This window comes from Salminus brasiliensis, chromosome 22 (assembly GCF_030463535.1).
Source record: "Salminus brasiliensis chromosome 22, fSalBra1.hap2, whole genome shotgun sequence".
Taxonomy (NCBI): Eukaryota; Metazoa; Chordata; class Actinopteri; order Characiformes; family Bryconidae; genus Salminus; species Salminus brasiliensis.
In genome coordinates, this window is record NC_132899.1 from 10,534,339 (window position 1) to 10,552,803 (window position 18,465).

The following is an 18,465-nucleotide window of genomic DNA, read 5'->3' on the forward strand; positions in this document are numbered from 1 at the left end:
CTCTGTTCATATATGCTTAAGCTGACTGCTGAGTGCCTTACACACCATATAGCTCTGTACACTATAGCTCTGCACATTTGTCCACTCACATTCAGTACTGCACATCCCGTGACCGTGCTGCACTGTCCTGTCTGTTTACCGTCTATCTTTCATATTTATCATATTAATTGTATTGAGTCTTTGCTCAGTGTTTGCACACTGCACTTACATACTTAACATACACACTCTGGATCCTGCACACCAATAACACACAAGCTCAGTACTGAACTCTGCATTATCAATTTGCACTACTGTTTGTGTTTGCACCGACCATACTCAGATTTTTAATCTGCTGCATGTCACTTTAGAGAGCTCTATACATATACTTTATTCATGTTCATGTTATAGGTGCATTGCTGCATATGCCCCATTACTTTCGATGTCAATTTCTTGATCTATTATTTTATACAAAAACACAATACACAATACACATTTCTACAAATTAGTATAATCATTTCAATTTCAATCCTTTATATGTCCTGTAGCGACATATCGCAGTTTTGACAGTGAAGCTAACTTTGACTTTATGTAGTCGTGTTTAGCTGTTGTGTCTTGGAGGAACGTAATTTCACTCCTCTGTTTACTACTACTTTATTATTATTATTATTATTATTATTATTATTATTGTTGTTGTTATTGTTATTATTATTATTGTTATTGTTATTATTATTGTTATTGTTATTATTGTGGTTGTTGTTGTTGTTGATTTTATTATTATTATTATTATTATTATTATAATTGTTATTATTATTATTGTTGTTGTTGTTGGTGGTGTTGTTGTTGTTGATATTCTTCTTCTTATTATTATTATTATTATTGTTGTTGGTGTTGTTGTTGATGTTGATATTATTATTATTATTATTGTTGTTGGTGTTGTTGTTGATGTTGATATTCTTCTTCTTCTTCTTCTTCTTATTATTATTATTATTGTTGTTGGTGTTGTTGTTGATGTTATTATTATTATTATTATTATTATTATTATTGTTGTTGGTGTTGTTGTTGATGTTGATATTATTATTATTATTATTATTATTGTTGTTGGTGTTGTTGTTGATGTTGATATTCTTCTTCTTCTTCTTATTATTATTATTATTATTATTGTTGTTGTTGATGATATTATTATTATTATTATTATTATTGTTGGTGTTGTTGTTGATGTTGATATTCTTCTTCTTCTTCTTCTTCTTCTTCTTCTTATTATTATTATTGTTGTTGTTGATGATATTATTATTATTATTATTATTATTGTTGGTGTTGTTGTTGATGTTGATATTCTTCTTCTTCTTATTATTATTATTATTGTTGTTGGTGTTGTTGTTGATGTTGATATTATTATTATTATTGTTGTTGTTGATGTTGATGATATTATTATTATTATTATTATTATTATTATTATTATTATTGGTTGTTTGTTTGGACAATTTCATGCACTTATTCACCACTTTTCTTTTATTATTTATGTTTAATTTATTAGGGGATAGATTAGTATATTGTGATGGGCCACTAGGTCGCCGTAGGGGGCAGTAGTCTGCCTTAACCTCATCCAGAAGCCCTGAAAGAAGCAGAGGAGGAAGAGGTAGCAGTAGAAACCCGGGAGTTGTGAAGTTAGTGGCTGGTCAGTGGCTGGTCAGTGGGCGGTCAGTGGCTGGTCAGTGTCTGGAGCTCAGGGCGAACAGGGGATTAGATGGTCCAGATTACAGTGTTTTGAGTTTACCACCTTATTCCCCCCCATTGCGGATTGTGAGAAGAGCTGCTCCGGTTTCCCGAGCCCACAGTGAGTGAGTGCGTGTTTACGTCCCCCTCTGCTGATCTCGGACCGCGGGCAGCGCAGCGCAGCGGTTCAGCCCTGAGAGAGACGGAGAGGGAAGGGTTGAGCTCAGCGCGGCCGCTGCAGTATTGATGTAGTTCTGGCGCTGTATTTGTATCTTCTGCATTATGAGAGAGGTTGGCCTAGAAAACCTTCTCATCAAAGCCGTGAATGTAGGATCCGCCTCACCTTCCCGCTGCTCGCTGGAAGCAGGTCTGTCAGGGTAAAGTCAGCAGCTCTCCAAACCCTCAGCAACACTGATGCTTACTGACTAACGAGGAGCACAGGAGCTCTTCTCTGCCTGTCTTAATCATTTTTATTACAGGGCTGTAATGATAGACACAGGTTTAATCATGTTCTGTTCTCATATGGTAAAAAATACAAATATTTATTTGTGCTTTTTTGCAGTGTATAAAAATGTCAAGATATAAAAAATATATATAAAAAAACTGGGGAATGTGTGAAAAGTTATATATTATTTATATATATATATATATATATATATATATATATATATATATATATTTAAACCAAAAATAAAAGTTAATGTATGTCAAAATGTGTAAAAAATAAAAAATAAAATAAAATAAAATAAATAAATAAATATATATATATAATTTACACATTTTGACATACATTAATTTTTATTTTTGGTTTAAAAAACAAGATATGGAAGAAACCAATGACCCAGTTGTGTCTTTACTCTGTATCTGTACATTTAAAACGTTTTTTTTAAAAAAAAATTTTATGATGTTAACTGTATGTTTTCTTTATTGGTACTGAGATTAATACTGGAATCGGGATGTGATCGTTTATGTTCTAAATGTCAACCTAAAGAAAATCCTACCAACCACACAATGAACACATTACACTATGTTGGATGTTGTAGCAGGGGGGCTTCAAGTAGGCCTAAGTTGTAGGACTCTGTGAAGGTGTGTGTGTTTGTGTGTGTGAGGGTAGGGGACTCTGAAACCATGCAACTGTGTTAATGAACATTAATAATTAGACATGTTCTCCTTTAAGACTAATGAGCAGCCTTAATAGCCTATGTGGCCAAATTATCAACAGGTATGTAATAATAATAGTAATAATAATAGTAATAATGGTAATATAATCTGCTCTCTCTCTATCTCTGAGAAGCAGTTTGACCAATGGTTGCATGTAGATGCTGGTATACAGGTACACAGTTGTGGTGGGTGAGAAGACAGGACTTATAGAGATGTTTAACTGTAACATTCATACACAGAGTGTTTCATGACTGTAGAAAAAATACTGACATGAAAGCCTGGTGCTTTTTAAATAAATAATAAAAAAAAAAGACAAACATCCCAAAAAGAGGACCTGTTTGGGGAAAAATGGGACGCGTGTTCACCCTACTTGTATGCACTGTTTCACCGTGTGTTCGTGTGTTCACCCTGCCTTGAAAAAGTCCTGTGTCAGTGGGCTTCTTTAGACCTGTGTTTTGTACCTGGGAAGTATCTGGATCTCTTTTGCCCAGATTCTGTTTACACTTGTCGATAAAATGCGTCTCCAATGTGATCAGATGAGATTCAGCTAAAAAGCACACGCTACTTTGCTGTAACAGCTCTATCAGAAAATTTGACTGACTGTTTAAACCGTAAGGGGAAAAGCTCTGTAAGACTGCTCTCGCTACCAGTAAATTAGCAGGAGCATGAGAGTGCATACATGCTCACACACACACACACACGAGAAAGAAGGAGAGAGAAGCCAAGATCCACCGTAATTATTATTCGCATGAATGTTTTTTTTGACAAGTCAAATCCGAACATGATCCGATTACCAAAAAGGCTGTGAATGCCAGGTGTAAACAGGCTCTATATTTATCCATATAGGAATTGGCCTACTATTCCCATATCTGTTTGTTGGCGATATCATGATGTCATTTCAGCACGAGTGTGTGTGTGAAGCCCCCTCCCCCCTCAACTCTGAGATCCAGGTCTCGTCCAAATGCCTGATTTTCACCACTGTCGTGGTTTCTACAAAAATAAGAGGCTTTCAGAGCTTTAAGTGTCAGTACTCGTTTAAAGTGATCTTTTTCCTCCCTATAGAGTGAAGGAAGCCAGTGGTGCTTGAATGATGGGGACCACCAGCAGAGTAGTATTCCAGTTCAGCGACAGTGACTCCAGTGACTCGGAGAAGCTCCCTGTAATCAATTTCTCACAGCGCTGTACCACACGGGAGGAACCAAGATCAAAACCTGACCTGGTGGTTGTGGACGGCTCAGACTCTAAAAGGGGTCATCCAGTCTCAGCCCGGACCTGTGGCATTCCTGCTGGAGCTGTTGGAGGTGATGTCCTTATGGTCAGCAGTGAGAGTGAGGAGGAAGAGGCTTTTATTCCACTGGCTATGAGACTTAAACAGAAACAGGCTGACATGGCTAAAGCCTCAGGCATGCATGAGAGTCGGACCTTGTCCGCTAATCATAACGGAAACTTAATGGATAAGCCGTCACCTTCCCTAATCACTCACCATATCCCTGAAGCCCAGCCGGCTGATTATCAGGGGAAATATTCAAATAACATTAGTCATCAGAGCAGTGATTATGACCCAGCATGTGTTTCAAAAGACCCTCTGTCAAGAGGGGAAAATCTGCGAAAGGGCAAGCGGACCCCTGCGGAAATGGACGCGGCCAAGGAGGAAGCCCTGAGGAGAAGAGCAGAGCGAGAGAAGCAGCAGGGGGAGAGAGGGAGGCTGAGAGCGGAGAAGAAGGCAATGGTGGATGCTGTGAAGGCCATGAGACCAGAGGAGTGCCTCAAACACATGGCGGTGGCCGTCGATCCAGGTAGGTGGCACTGTTGCTCCGGCGTCTGCCTGCTCGGAGGCAATAAAGCCACTGTGCTCCTTGATACTTGTGTTGATTTTTTAAAAAGCACTGGCATGAAGTATTAACCTGTATTTGCTGAATGGATTAGTATTGATTAACTGTCTCCCTGTGTAGGCCTGCTGCAGCTGGAGGGTGGCGGAGCTCTCCTGACTTCCCTGCATGCTATGGGCTGCAGCTGTGCCATTGAGAAACAGCCTCTCCCCCGCAGTGTCTCCTGGGTCAGACGTGCGCCCTGCCCTCAGGCTAGTCATGAATGCACATACACAAGCGGTCACTTTGGCTTTGTCCTTTTGCTTTTATTCTTATGTGCTATAGAATTTTTAAACATGTAAATATGCCTCGGTATAGGGTCTAACCTACGATTGCTGTTTGTGTTACTTTCTTTAAGACTGATGTACTGTATGTAAATGATCTTTCTTCTGATTGGCCGCACTGCATTGTGACTCTAATACATACAGTATACCTACAGTCTGTATGTTAGCAGCCTGATTTTAGCCATATATGGTTTGTATGGAAGGAAAGTGAACTCGAATCAGCCCTTTAAGTGCTAATGATATGTAGTTCTTATGCTATCAAAGGTGCTTTTTATTAATTTATTAATTTATTTTTTAAACCCTTAAATCATTTTCTCGCTTTGTTACGGGGGCTTTTTAATATGGCCATGTTTTATTATTGTAATAAATTATATCGCAATGCTTTTCTAAGCATATCTGGACACGTATACTTTCATTACTAAGGAAATACAAGTAGTCCTGGTTTTACTGGATGGAGAGCAGTTTAATTGTGGCTCCACTGGAGCTTTTTTCTGTTTTAGCTTATTAAGCTTTAGAACTGTGAAATACTGTGATATGTGTTGTGTAAGAATAAGAGTGTGCACTATGACTGTGTTACTGTTATTGTGAACAGTTAAATTGTTTTTTTTAAGTAAGATAAGAGATAAGCAGGCAGTTCAGGATCAATGTATTTGGGAACTGCATAGTTAGAAATAGCTGATTAAATGTTTATTATTGGTTATGGCTTATTGTGTATCTTATTTTATTAATTTATTTTTGCTTAATATTAGATTTTTCCTTCTATTTCCTAAACTTCCTGACCCATTGAATCAGAAAATATTGTTAAATTTTTTTTAAGCATTAATTAATATTTAGCTACTGTTTTTTTGCTTTTTTTTAATGTTACCCTTTTTTGCCTCATATGAGTTAAATCTCATTACATATTCCTAACACACTGCCACATGATTTCAGGAAAGCGTGAAACCTCATGAATTCTGCATTTGATCACAGACTGGCGAACTGGTGTCCATTCCAGAAGCTCATACAGTGATCCAAGTAGCAGTGGATGACTTCATCGGTATGATTCACAACTACAGGCAGGTGAGCAGTACGACACTGAGCTTTTTGCAGCTATGTTATAAGGGAGCATAGACAGACTTATTAGATGGTGAGAATTATGCGACTAAACATTAATATGCTAATTAGACCATTGACTTGTCAGTGTCTTTCGCTTCCATGCTGTGGCAGGTCTAATGAAATTAGCAGGATGATTTTAAAGGCAAAAGGCCATCCTAAAATTGTAGTTTTGACCTGTGAAGATTTAATTGAGCTATTTAAATTAATGAATGTAATTATGTTCTCATATTATGTACAAATGATCTATTAGCTCCTGATAATAATATGCTGTTTTTTTATTTAAGCTCACCTCACAAAAATTCCTTTTTCTGAAACCAGAGGGGCATGTTTGGTAGTGAGCTTCGTAAAGCTGGTGTGTGTGTGTGTGCTTGCATTTACAGGAGCAACAGTGTGGAGGATCGACTGACTGTGGCATATCCCTGACCTCTTGGACTCTCCGTCTCATGGCCAGAAACCCAGGCAGGAACCTCAGTCTGGCAGTGATTGATATAGAGAAGTATTTTAAGTGAGTAATAGTGGGAAAGTAAATGAATGGTCCACTGATAAACTCTGTGTCCAGCTTGAAAAGTTGCTTTGAGTATTTATTGCAGAGGTAAAAGAAAAATTTAATGAAATGACCGAAGGTATCATAAAACACTGCTTTACTATGTGCACATTTAATAGGTCACAGTACATTCATGTAGTTGCCAGCACATAGGAGATATGTTGTGGTAACACTGCACTTGGATATTTGTGGTGTGGGTCTTGTGAAATGTTCAGTTAAAAACTGCTATTTTACACTGAGTGAACAGTAATGGCTTTAAAGGCCATTGGAGAATAGACTGAAGTCACATTGCTCTAAAGAGAAACAACCTGATTTACTTCACACAGCAGACTGCTGAAGCCTAACGTTCCTCTGTACGAGAGAAACACCTCTGTATATTTCTGCTGTAACTTCTCATTTGCAGAAGTCAGAACACCAAGAGTCGTCAGAAGTTCCGTGATGCAGTGCTGGGCGAAGGCGGCGTGAAGAAGAGGAAGCGGAAAGATGCAGAGGAGCATCCAGATGTGTCTCGAATAGAGATGGAGGAGGCAGGTTAACCTTCTATATTTGCGCTTCTGTCAAAGTCAACACAGACCAACAGCATTTCTCATTACAAACAGCATGCTTCGTCCTGTTTAGTGGATGTAGTGAAGAAAATATTTATTATGAGGTTTTGAAAGCACATTTTAAAGGGCCACTATCATGGAAAACTGAATTTTTCTTGCTTTGTTGAAAAATGGTTGGAAGTTAATCTGTTAATATTGTTAAAGCTTGAGAATATATTGTTCACTTGCCTGGCTGTACAGAACATATCATCATGTGTATAAGAACTAGGCTGCAAAAACAGCCTGCTAAAATCAACAGTTTTTTGATGCCACAAGAACAAACTCATTTACATATTTCCATCTATTCAGCCTACCTAAGTTTTGGCTTGCCCATTCATACAGCCCTGACAAAACACAAGACGACATATATTTAACCAGAAATGGTGGTTCTTTGAACACTTGCATGTACACCAAGCTGCAGCAGCCTCATTTGTAGAGGACTTGATTAGAATCCATTGAGCGCTTCCCCTCTCAGACTGCTGATTCGGTAACACCACTGATGCATGTCGAACGAGAGAAAACGGGTCTCAGATTAGTGCTGGGGATATGACCTCAAATCAACACGACATGATTAATTAAATATTTTACCTTGTTTATAGTTAATAAACAATTCTATAAGCTGCTTGAGATGCTCGGTGGGCTCTGTGTTTAAGATCTCCCTCATGTTGCTTCCATGTCGCAGACTGGACAGGGGGGAGTATGTTTTTAAGATAATAAGATAAGATAATCCTTTATTAGTCCCGCAGTGGGGAAATTCTCATTTACATATTTCCATCTATTCAGCCTACCAAAGTTTTGCCTGGCCCATTCATACAGCCCTGACAAAACACAAGAAGACATATATTTAACCGGAAATGGTGGTTCTTTGAACACTTACATGTACACCAAGCTGCAGCAGCCTCAGCCTAAGAGGAATAAAAAAAAAAAAAAATAATAATAAATAAGGCCAAGGGCAAGATTATTTCAATTAGACTTCTTGAATGACTGTTTTGATTCATTTTTGATTGATTGCCCAGCCCTATCTCAGATCCCGTTGCACACCATTTTGCAGCGTTTTGCATGTCGTTCAGCCCCGAAATCTTAGCAAAAAGGTGCACAAGGTTTTGAGATTGACCTCTGAGTGCTATTTGAATTCGACAGCCAGTCAAAACCGGGGCTCCTTTACCTTATCTAAATATACAACAAGCAAAACAGCCTCAGGGATTCGGGGATAAAGAGAAGGAAAAGATTGTTGTGTAAAAATTGGTTACAACCAATGTTGGAACCACGCAAGCGTTGTAAGTGGACCCCAAGGAAAAAAAAAAGAGAAAAATGTCGGAAAAGGGCCCATTTTTTATTTTATTTTATTTTATTTTTGACAAATTGACCACCCCTAGGTGAACCTGGTTAAGATGAGTGTTTTGTCTCCATTAACCCCCTAACCGAAAATGTTCCGTCATTTTCTACAGCATTTAAAAAAAAAAAAATGACAAAGAGCTGAAGGCTTTCTGTCATTTTGCAGTACTGAGGGCGGTCTGCCGTAAACCGAAGTACTGAAAGCTGAAGTAATTTATACCCCTGTCCAGTATTTGGCGAGTGTGCATATATTAATTAGTAATTAGACAATTAATGTTGTCTAACCTGGTCTTTGATCTCATATCTATTACCTAATTTTTAATGTGACAGTAAGGCTATATCGCTATATCCCATTGCAAAGTCATTATTACATACTCTCTCTCTCTCTCTCTATATATATATATATATATATATATATATATATATATATATATATATATATATATATACATGCACTTTTTCAATTACTGCAGTTGGTTTATCTTCATATATTATCCTATAAATATCATATATGAAGATAAGATATTATATATCATATATTATCCTTTCAGGCTTTAGTTGACCTGCAGCTGCATACCGGGGTCCAGGTCCACTTTCACTCAACCTGGAAGGACTTTACTGATTACGTTACTATGTCAACCAAGGCAGTAGCTGAAGCACCATTCAAGTGAGTGGGTGGCAGATGTCTTCTCTCTTTTCCATCTCTTTTGCTCAGAGTTATGGATGGTCTAGCTGAGCGGAGAGGCCAGGCTGGGTCATTACTCACTGTGTGTGTGTGTGTGTGTGTGTGTGTGTGTGTGTGGGTGTGTGTGTGGGGGCATGCAAACATGTTTTTTTAGGCGGGAACGGGAGAAGACAGGCTTCAGTTTTTGTCTAGAGAGTGAGTGGGCAGGTGGTCAGAAGGTGGATCGGACAGGAAAAGGCCTTCTGCAGGTGTGGAAGAGGCAGATCCAGCAGCTGAACCGGGTCAGCCCTGACATAGCCAGTGCTATACTAAACGCGTACCCCTCTCCTCAGCTCCTCATTCAGGTAAACACACACACTAACACTAGCACAAAAGCAGTACACATCCACGTACAGTTCTGCTTATCTATTCTGCATTGGCTGTTGCCAAAGAGAGGAGGTGCTAACTGATACACCCCATGCCCAAATGTGGAAGTCTGTTTCAATGAATGCATTTAGATACTTGCACCCATTGCTGACACGGATGTGCAAATGCACACTCACTGCTTGTCTAGTCCCTGTAGAGAAACATTGCCAGTAGAATAGGAGACTCAGGAGCAGATAAACATATAAAGCCCCCTATCATTGAGCTGTGGAGCAGTGGAACTGTGTTCTCTGGAATGAGCCTCATCCAATACTTTTGTGATGAGTTGGGGAGTTTGGGATGGAGTGGAAATCATCCTGCATTCTGACCTCACCTAATGCTCTTGTAGCTGAATGCAATCAAATTCTGACAGCAATTCTCCAACATCTGGTAAGAAGCATTCCCTGTACAGACAATTAATCCAACAACAAAAGCAGCATCTTTTCTTTTCACGGGTATAAGCTCAATGCGCTTGATTTTGGAAGAAACAATAAATGAGCAGATGTCCAAATACTTATGTCCATATAGAGGATATAACATGACAGGTATGTTTTGGAGATCTTGAACAGTAGGTGCTTGTATGTGTTCACAGGCTTATCGGCAGTGCAAATCAGAGCGGGACAAAGTCACACTGTTGTCAGATGTGCTGATCCGCCGTGGGGAAGGAGTGACATCGACGACCCGCAGGGTTGGTCCAGAGCTGTCAAAAAGACTCTTCCTGTTGATGAACTCAGCCGACCCTCAGCAGACGCTTGACGCTGTGGCATAAATACAGATTGTCTTTTGTCTACAGAAGTTTTTTGTGGAGTAAAAAACTGGAGATACTGCAGTTAGGGGTGTACCGATACACAGAGTATCTTGTATTGGACCTCACAGTTCCCGCGTTTGTTACGCTGGGACAAAAGCAAGAGTTTCTGCGCACACAGCTACCATACCACTGTCCAACAACACCGGCAACGTCTTTGTCCGATCCACCTTATGGAAAAATGGAAACATGGAAAAAGGTAAATTACTATTTATTTACTGTTTATTTCCAGTAGTTTCACTGCAAACAGTGAGCAGAGCCAACAGGGCTACAGTTATCAAGCAATACTCCTAAGCCCACTACAATGGACAGAATGGGCAGTTTTCTTTCCTTTTTGTTTGAAGTGAAAATGCTGGAAATAAACAGTAAATATATAGTATTTTACCTTTTTCCATGTTTCCATTTTTCCATAAGGTGGATCGGACAAAGACTGCAGAGCCAACAGGGCTACAGTTATCAAGCGAAACTCCTAAGCCCACTACAATTTCCACAATACCATGTAAATCCAAACTGTACTCACTAATGGCTTACATTTGAACGTTTTCCGGATGGAACTCGTGTTTTGCATGGTGTTTGCCAGTCTTTGTCAGTCCTTGATGCTTCATCTATATTTTACAGTGTGTGTAGCTTTAAGTGGTATAGACCCTTTCAACTATATGTACTAAACAGTGGCGTCCGTACCGTGATGGTGTACCGTTACACCCCTACCAGCCTTTTTTCTGCTGTTTTTGCTGTCTACCAGTTTTATGTCTCATGTTCCTCTGTTTATTATACCTCTATAATAAGCGTAGGGCTGTTTTTACAGTATATGTCCATTTGAATGAGCTGTTACATGTTATTAAATTAGTTTTTATTAATAGTGTGGTATTCTCTTCCCTCTTTTTTTTAGCTTTAGTGATGTAACCCACAAACCAAGATGCTCTGTTCAGCTCTAAACTCAGACACAGTGTGTATTTCTGAGAAATGGTATACACTTATAGCAATTTTCAGGCGACACTGACCTACTACTTGATGGTCTGTCAAAGAAAAGGTCACAGACCATTCAGTCCCTTGTTTTTTATTTATTTCATTTTTGCTCCTGATGTTGTCTGCTGTCGTACTCTGGAGGTGTGCAGGTGTGTAGCAGGGCACCAGTAATTGCGGAACCAACAATTTGCTTACTCATGCTGTGTTATTTTGACTTTTTTCCAGCTTAAAGCGCCACAGCAAACCTGTCATTTTCAGAGCTAAAATGGCTCCCAGAGCTCTCAGTGCTCCACTGTCTCAGGACTGTAGAGGCTCACGGCTCATTTCCAGCACATTAGCGAATGGCACCTGACCAAGGAGTGTCGTGTTGCCTGAAACGAACAACGGGGTAACGAGCCGTTAAATGTGCTTAAGAGATGAGCCGCATGCCACATCCCTGTCCCCGAAGGCAGCACTTCTTCTACATTTTAAGGGGGACTGCATGAAAACTATAGCAGGTAGAGGCGTGTGTGCATTGAGGGGGAATTACACAAGCAGAGGCATTATAGTGGGTTGAAAGGGATCACCTTGGAGTGATTGTTTAACAGGGATGTATGAAATCTCGTTTTTGTGTTCTCCAAATTCAACGATAATAGCTTTTATTACCCAGAATAAGAGCCAACATTACCATGGCTAAATTTCATTCACTTTTTAGTAGGAGTAGCAGTTCACCTAATGCTAAAAGACAACACTCCATATATATATGTACATATACATATATGATCACAAAATTGAATTACGTTATTTATTTTAGAAGCATGCATTTGTTTATTAAAATATTTGTCACATTTTGATACTAATAAATAAGTAAATCGAAAAAAGAAAATAAATAAATCTGCGGATGCAACAGGATTGTCACAAACCCTGTCAAATCATTTCATTTGAACCAAATAAAATGACAGGATGGCCTACCTGCCTGCCTGCCTGCCTGTCTCCCTTCCTACCTCCCTACAGATGCACTGTGCACGTACTCATTTGCTCATGTGTGGAGTCTGGAGTCATACTGCTCTTTAGCTACTAGAACTGGCTTCACGAATATGAGCAAGAATGTCACACAGGTACCTACAGCAGCTTTCACTGCTAAAGAAAGAAAGAAAAAGGTTGGTAAAAGCGAGAGGTCAAACCAAGGTTGCTGTTTTTCTGTTTGACCGGTTCGAAAGGTTTTGTTTATGTGGGAATTTGCTGTTTTTTTTATTATGTAGCCAACATGCTATGTAGACATGCTACTTTTATATGTATAGCTACACTATGTTATTGTAGTTCATTTTGTCTTTTGGTGGTAATTATCTTATGTTAGGGTTCTAATCAGCTAGTATTACTAGCTTTTTGAGTATGTTAAGTGTCAGTGTCAAAGTATACTCAGATATCTACAATACCAGTAGGTTTTTGAGTATGGTCATGATGGACACTGTTATTCCACGGAAAGGCAGGAGCTACTCACGTCTGGAACAATTATTAGGAAAAAATTGACAGCTAGCGATGCAAAAGAAGTGGCAACAGCGCCAAGCAGTAATGTGTGTTGGCATAGAAACATGTTTTCATGTACAAACCTGCCACACCTGCACTATTAAGGTTAATATACAGTATATCGTATAATTAGTGTGTAGTGTGCAATTGGGATGCAGCCTTAGTCTTTAGTCTAGTTGAGTGTCCGCAACATGTGGCTCCGTCTACTGCCCTTATGTGGCTCCACAGCAGAAAATAAAAGCCACTTGACTTGAATCTTCTCATTTTTATGTAAGAATAAAGCTCTGCTGAGCAATTTCCAACACAGTTTAATAATGAGTGTGTCTTTAACACTGGAGTAATTTAGAAATGGTCTTAAATGCTGCTTTTAACATGATGCGTAGCCTGCTGGTCACAGTCACCCCTGACCCCCAAATTCAAGGTAATGACACTGGGCTTGCAGACTAAAAAACAGTGCCCCGGCCATGTCCAACATTGCTGATTATCTGATTTTTCCTCCATTTTGGGCTGCCAATTACTCAACCCATGTGTGCTCCTCCCTCCATTGCTTGTGATGCCTCTGACACTGGTTAGGGTGGACCAACACACCCCCTAAACCATGTCTGCAGTCAAGCTGCTCATTTGAACTAGTGATCCTCTGATCATAGTGGCTAAATCTCTCACATCTGTAAGCTGTAAGGGGGCCCCCTGGGTGGTCCAGTGGGCTAAGGCATAGTCCCCATGGTTAGAGGGTTGCTTGGTCAAGAAATGAATAGTTGGATGCAACACACATGTTGGAGAGGGTGCTCTCACTAGCATAAGGGTCATAATGTGCAGTGGGGGATAGCATACAAGGGTTTTTCCTCATAGAGAGATGCTCAAAGATGGGAAAGTTAAATGTCTTTCTTTTATAACTACAAATGAACCTGAAAAAGCTTACCTAAAGAGGTAAATCAACACATCCCACTCTGACATACATGCAGTCAGACTGCTCACATTTTCAACTGAGATTTGAACCAGCAATCCTCTAATCATAGTGAAAACACCTTAGGCCACTGGACCACCCAGGGGCCCTTTTGGTTTAGGGGGTTAGGGGTTAATTTGCAGTTATGAGAGATTCACTTCCACAAGTTTGAACATCTTACTATGAAGAAAAAATCCTGGTTTTAAACTAAGATTTGAACCAGCAATCCTCTAATCATAGTGACAACACCTTAGTCCTCTGGACCACCCAGGGGGCATGTTCAGGTCTGCTTTTTGGGGTTAATTTATAGTTATGAGAGATTCCTCTACTTCCAAGAGTTTGAACATCTTGCTATGAAGAAAAAAACCCCAACCAAGATTTGAACCAGTGATCCTCTGATCAAAGTGACAGTGCAGTTGCCTTAGTCCACTGGACCACCCAGGTGGTCCTTTTTGGTTGGCTTCTTGGGGTTATTTTGTTATTTTGAGTTTCTTCACTTTCACAAGTTTGAACATCTCGCTATAAAGAAAAATCCTGTATTTCAAGCAAGATTTGAACCAGCAACCCTTGAGGTCATAGTGGCCATGCCTATGCCTGTGCCTTAGTTCACTGGACCACCTTTAGATAACCTTTTTGGGGTTAATTTGTAGTTGAGATATTCTTGACAGAACACTCTACCCGTTTGAACATCTTGTTATGTAGAAAAAATCCTGGTTTTCAACCAAGATCTGAACCAGCAGTCAAGCTGCTCACTTTTCAACTAAGATTTGAACCAGCAACTATCTGCTCATAGTGATAGCAGCTCAGTCCACTGGACCACCCAGGGGGCCCTTTTAGGTTTGCTTTTTGGGGTTAATTTGTAGTTCTGAGAGATTCGTCACTTCCACAAGTTTGAACATCTCGCTAAGAAGAAAAAAAATCCTGGATTTCAACTAAGATTTTAATCAGCAACCCTCTGATCACAGAAACAGCAGCTTAGCCCACTGGGCCACTCAGCATGGGTTAGGTGTAGGTATGGTTTTAAGGGGGAGAACATATAAGTCATGGAGACTGTTCTGCAACCATCTGTTTTTTTTTTCTTTTTTAATTGGCCTGTTTTACTGCTGTGATTTAGTTCTACTGGTTTAGTCACAGTATGTCACTCTTGTCATTTACCTATTCAACATTACACATGCAGTTGTCCTTTCTAGAGCCCCTTTACTTTTTTTTGCATCACATCGTGATCTGTTTTTTCAGATTTATCAAAACTCCCCCATAAATTGCTTTGAGGTTATGATGAAAAAAAAAAAACATTAATAATGATGATTTGTATAGAGCTCATTTTTCATGTTTCAACCTTTTGAGAGATCAATATTTCCAAAAGCCAGAGTCACACTATTGATCACTGCATTTTATATATTTATATATACACTACAGCTGTAGTCATACTGAGTTGTCTGGACAGTAGCTACACTCAGGCTGTGATGTGTCCCCATAATCCATTTTGTACTTTTGTTTTCAGGCTTTGTTTCCTGTGTAATTCATGTGGGAGACTGTAGTTGGCCCTTCTCTGAGATTTATATGGTCTAAAAGTGGCAGCGGGTCAGTGTCAGCCCACGTTGCTCTTAAGCTATGCGGTGGTGAGCAGAATGGGCCGTTAGTCACTGTTTCATAGCAGACATTCTCCACTCAGCTCATCTCTCTGAGAAAAGGGCCTTCTTATCGGCCGTCACACAAGACAGAGTGCTGCAGGCTCTGCTAGGCTTTTTTGAGCCACGTTTTTGTTGGCGCCCCCCTCCCATCTCTTTCTCTCACACTCGCACTCGCACTCACCCCTTATATACAAGGTTTTGTTGAGAAGCTCTGGCCAGCGTAATGCAATTCATGACAGACCGGCAGTGAGTGAAAAGCACTACATTAGAATTCAGTCCCAATTTAGGATGGATTCTATAGTACTCCCTAAGGCACTGAGAGGACTAGGTAATAATATGTCAACAAGCCAGGTCATCTTGCATTATCCATGTTTAGCATGCCATGAAGTTCTTCCTTTTCTCCAAATGAAGCTTGAGCCTCATGGCAATATGGACTGCAAAATGAGGAATAAATATTCTCTAAAACAATATAATGGTGTTAAAAGTGTCCTGGAATGTCAAACTGTATTTTGACTGTATTGCCACAGTAGAATAATGAGAGTTCAGTACAAGGAACTGACATCCCCTGAACCTCACACGCTGGAGTGTCCTCATTCAAACAAAAATCTGGCATAACCAAAACAGGGCTGGAATACAGAAATGCTACGTAACAGTCTTGACCCATTATACTTCCACCCCCAAAATTTACATAACCCCCAACCAACAAGCAAAAGCCTTAGTCAAAACTCGAGAAGTGGTAAGAAAAGAGATGCCGACTTAAGGAGAATATGGTGATTCTGGAGAGCAGCACATCACCTCCAGAGTAATACAGGTTGCTACATGAAACCGGCCTCATGACTGCAGCCTTTCCTGTGCAATTGTCCACAAAGCTGGAGGTGCAAGATGAAGTGAATGCCAGGAGGAGCAACAGGGATTCGTGCTAGGCTAAAAAGCTAACACTAACAGAATGGCTTTTACTGGTAAGCATTTTCAAAGCCGATCCCAGGGAAGTGAATAGGGGCCAGGCAAAAAGCTAACCCAGCTACAATCTTTTCAGCTTGCTAACAGCACATTTCACTGAGATGATAAGAAACTATGCTATACAGATTGTGTCACCGGTGTCATAAACCAGCCAATAAAAGCAGAGCTTAGTGGAGTTTATTTCCCCACAATACCACCATATAAGGAAAGTCATTGAGTTTTATTCTGGTGCAAAATAACAGGATGGTAAATTGGCTTGCAAAACCACATCTGAGCATTTTTCACTCCAACCAAAGTCGCATAATTACTATTTACATGTCATTAATACAGCAGGAATACATAAAGCTGTCTAGTTTGATGCAGGATTCAATTGGGCTGGGCATGTATTGGTTTCCTTGCCGCCAGGACTCAATCAGTTTTTCCTTGCTTCCTTCGAAATAAATAAATAAATAAATAAATAAATAAAAATCATTAAACATCCGTGCCTCTCTCTTTTCTTCACTAGCAAACAAGAGTTCAGAGGGTTGAGAGCTTGCAAAGTGCAAGAAAGCATAACTTTGCGGCTGCTTGCGCTTGAGGTTGAGTTCTTACCTCAGAGGGAAAAGGTTGCATCGTTATTGCAGAAAGAGGTTTTTCTTTGCTCTTTTCCTCCACTTTGCTCATTGGAGAGTACACAAACTATGCACACAGTTTTTCCCTCCTTTACACTGCTCTCTGTTTTTGGACTGATTTTACCACAGTTTCCACAAGAGGGCACACTTGCTTTACCCTGGTAGAAGCCGACAGCCAGACAGTTCTGTCCCAATGGAGGTCAGACAGGCCACAGTGGCCAGAAAGTGGAGACGCAAACACAGATCATGGACATGCGCTGTCTGTGGTGGGTCAGCTGAACACTTTGAGCCCAGGACATCATTTCGTGCAAGTTTTTTTTTTTTTTTTTTGGTCATTTGAGGGTCGTTGGCTTCTGTCTGCCTGCTTTGCTCTTCAGAACAGAATCCACAATTATGGAGTTCCGTGTCTGTGCTGTTGAGGACAAGGCCATTATAAAACATGAGTATGCTCTCATGTTGTGTTGAATTCGCTACTTTACCAGAAACAGAAGATGTTTATTCATGATGTTTGTCTTTGTAGACTGTCTTAATAAAGAATTTATATGTGAGAAGTGCATTGTAATGTCTAGACTTTTTGGGGAACAAGGATATCATCGCTGTCACGCAAGAACTTTCTAAAGTTTTAATGTAAGTCAATTCAAAACTTCAAAATGCACAAACAACATAAGATAAAAAATTCAATTTAACCCATGTCATGCCAGAACAACTGCCAGATTCACATTATGCCAGAACAACTGCCAGATTCACATTATGTCAAAAAGGGGAAAAGGTAAAGGTAAGGATTAAGATGCAGATGCCTAGTAATATTGCTTTACTAGGCACCTGCAAATTGTTGCTGGCACACCGCAAAAACCTTGTATCTTAATACAATTTGCTGGATGTGAGGTAAGTAGTCATGCTGTTTATTGGTATTCCAGCAGTATTCATTCATACTTCCTTGTGGAACCTTAGCCAAACAGCTCAGCCTAACACCTTACACCATGTGACCACTGACAGGTGATGTGAAAACAGTGATATGAACAGTGGTTGTGTTGCAGTTTACATATGAAGGTGACTGGATTGGGTAAATTTGCAAGTATGTCTAAAGTCCTAGAGTGCATTTCTTACTTTGTTCTTTGGCAATTGTCTTAAAAGCCTTTATTTTTAAGGGTATAGAGTACAGACACTGGTTGCATGGTACAGCAATATGCAATATGGTGGATGGATGCTCTGAATGCATGCTGAGTTGTCATGCGGATCATGTGTATTCCAGCAAACGTTCTCAGAGCCTGAATAGATGCTTATGCTCATTGATGCTTCCTGCTTGAGAAAGCCTCCCCTCACTCCATCCACCATGATGAGCTGAACGCAAAGCTTCCATGATCCTTGGAGACTCCCTCAGATCAGGATCTTT

The 18,465-nt window shown here is 39.9% G+C and overlaps 1 protein-coding gene across 3 annotated transcripts; it reads left to right on the forward strand.

Moving 5' to 3' along the window:
• The first annotated feature begins 1,621 nt into the window (after nucleotides 1–1,621).
• Nucleotides 1,622–10,584, forward strand: eme1 (essential meiotic structure-specific endonuclease 1). Of its 3 annotated transcripts, none has more exons than XM_072667509.1 (9): nucleotides 1,622–2,069; nucleotides 3,916–4,649; nucleotides 4,806–4,933; nucleotides 5,975–6,064; nucleotides 6,481–6,605; nucleotides 7,048–7,171; nucleotides 9,115–9,230; nucleotides 9,403–9,592; nucleotides 10,243–10,584. In XM_072667509.1, exons 2-9 carry the CDS (start codon nucleotides 3,941–3,943, stop codon nucleotides 10,417–10,419), a joined length of 1,659 nt encoding a protein of 552 aa, XP_072523610.1. In that variant the 5' UTR covers nucleotides 1,622–2,069; nucleotides 3,916–3,940; the 3' UTR covers nucleotides 10,420–10,584. The 3 variants fall into 3 exon arrangements, with proteins under 3 accessions (XP_072523610.1, XP_072523613.1, XP_072523611.1); XM_072667512.1 differs by having other exon boundaries at nucleotides 1,622–1,817; XM_072667510.1 differs by having other exon boundaries at nucleotides 1,622–1,813.
• The last annotated feature ends 7,881 nt before the right edge of the window (nucleotides 10,585–18,465 follow it).

Bases quoted from the DNA above. Each gene is read 5' to 3' on its own strand.
- eme1 (XM_072667509.1), top strand. From the start codon at position 3,941: ATGATGGGGACCACCAGCAGAGTAGTATTCCAGTTCAGCGACAGTGAC. The intron at 6,606-7,047 runs GTGAGTAATAGT...TCTCATTTGCAG, and splicing joins GATATAGAGAAGTATTTTAA to AAGTCAGAACACCAAGAGTC. The intron at 7,172-9,114 runs GCAGGTTAACCT...TTATCCTTTCAG, and splicing joins CTCGAATAGAGATGGAGGAG to GCTTTAGTTGACCTGCAGCT.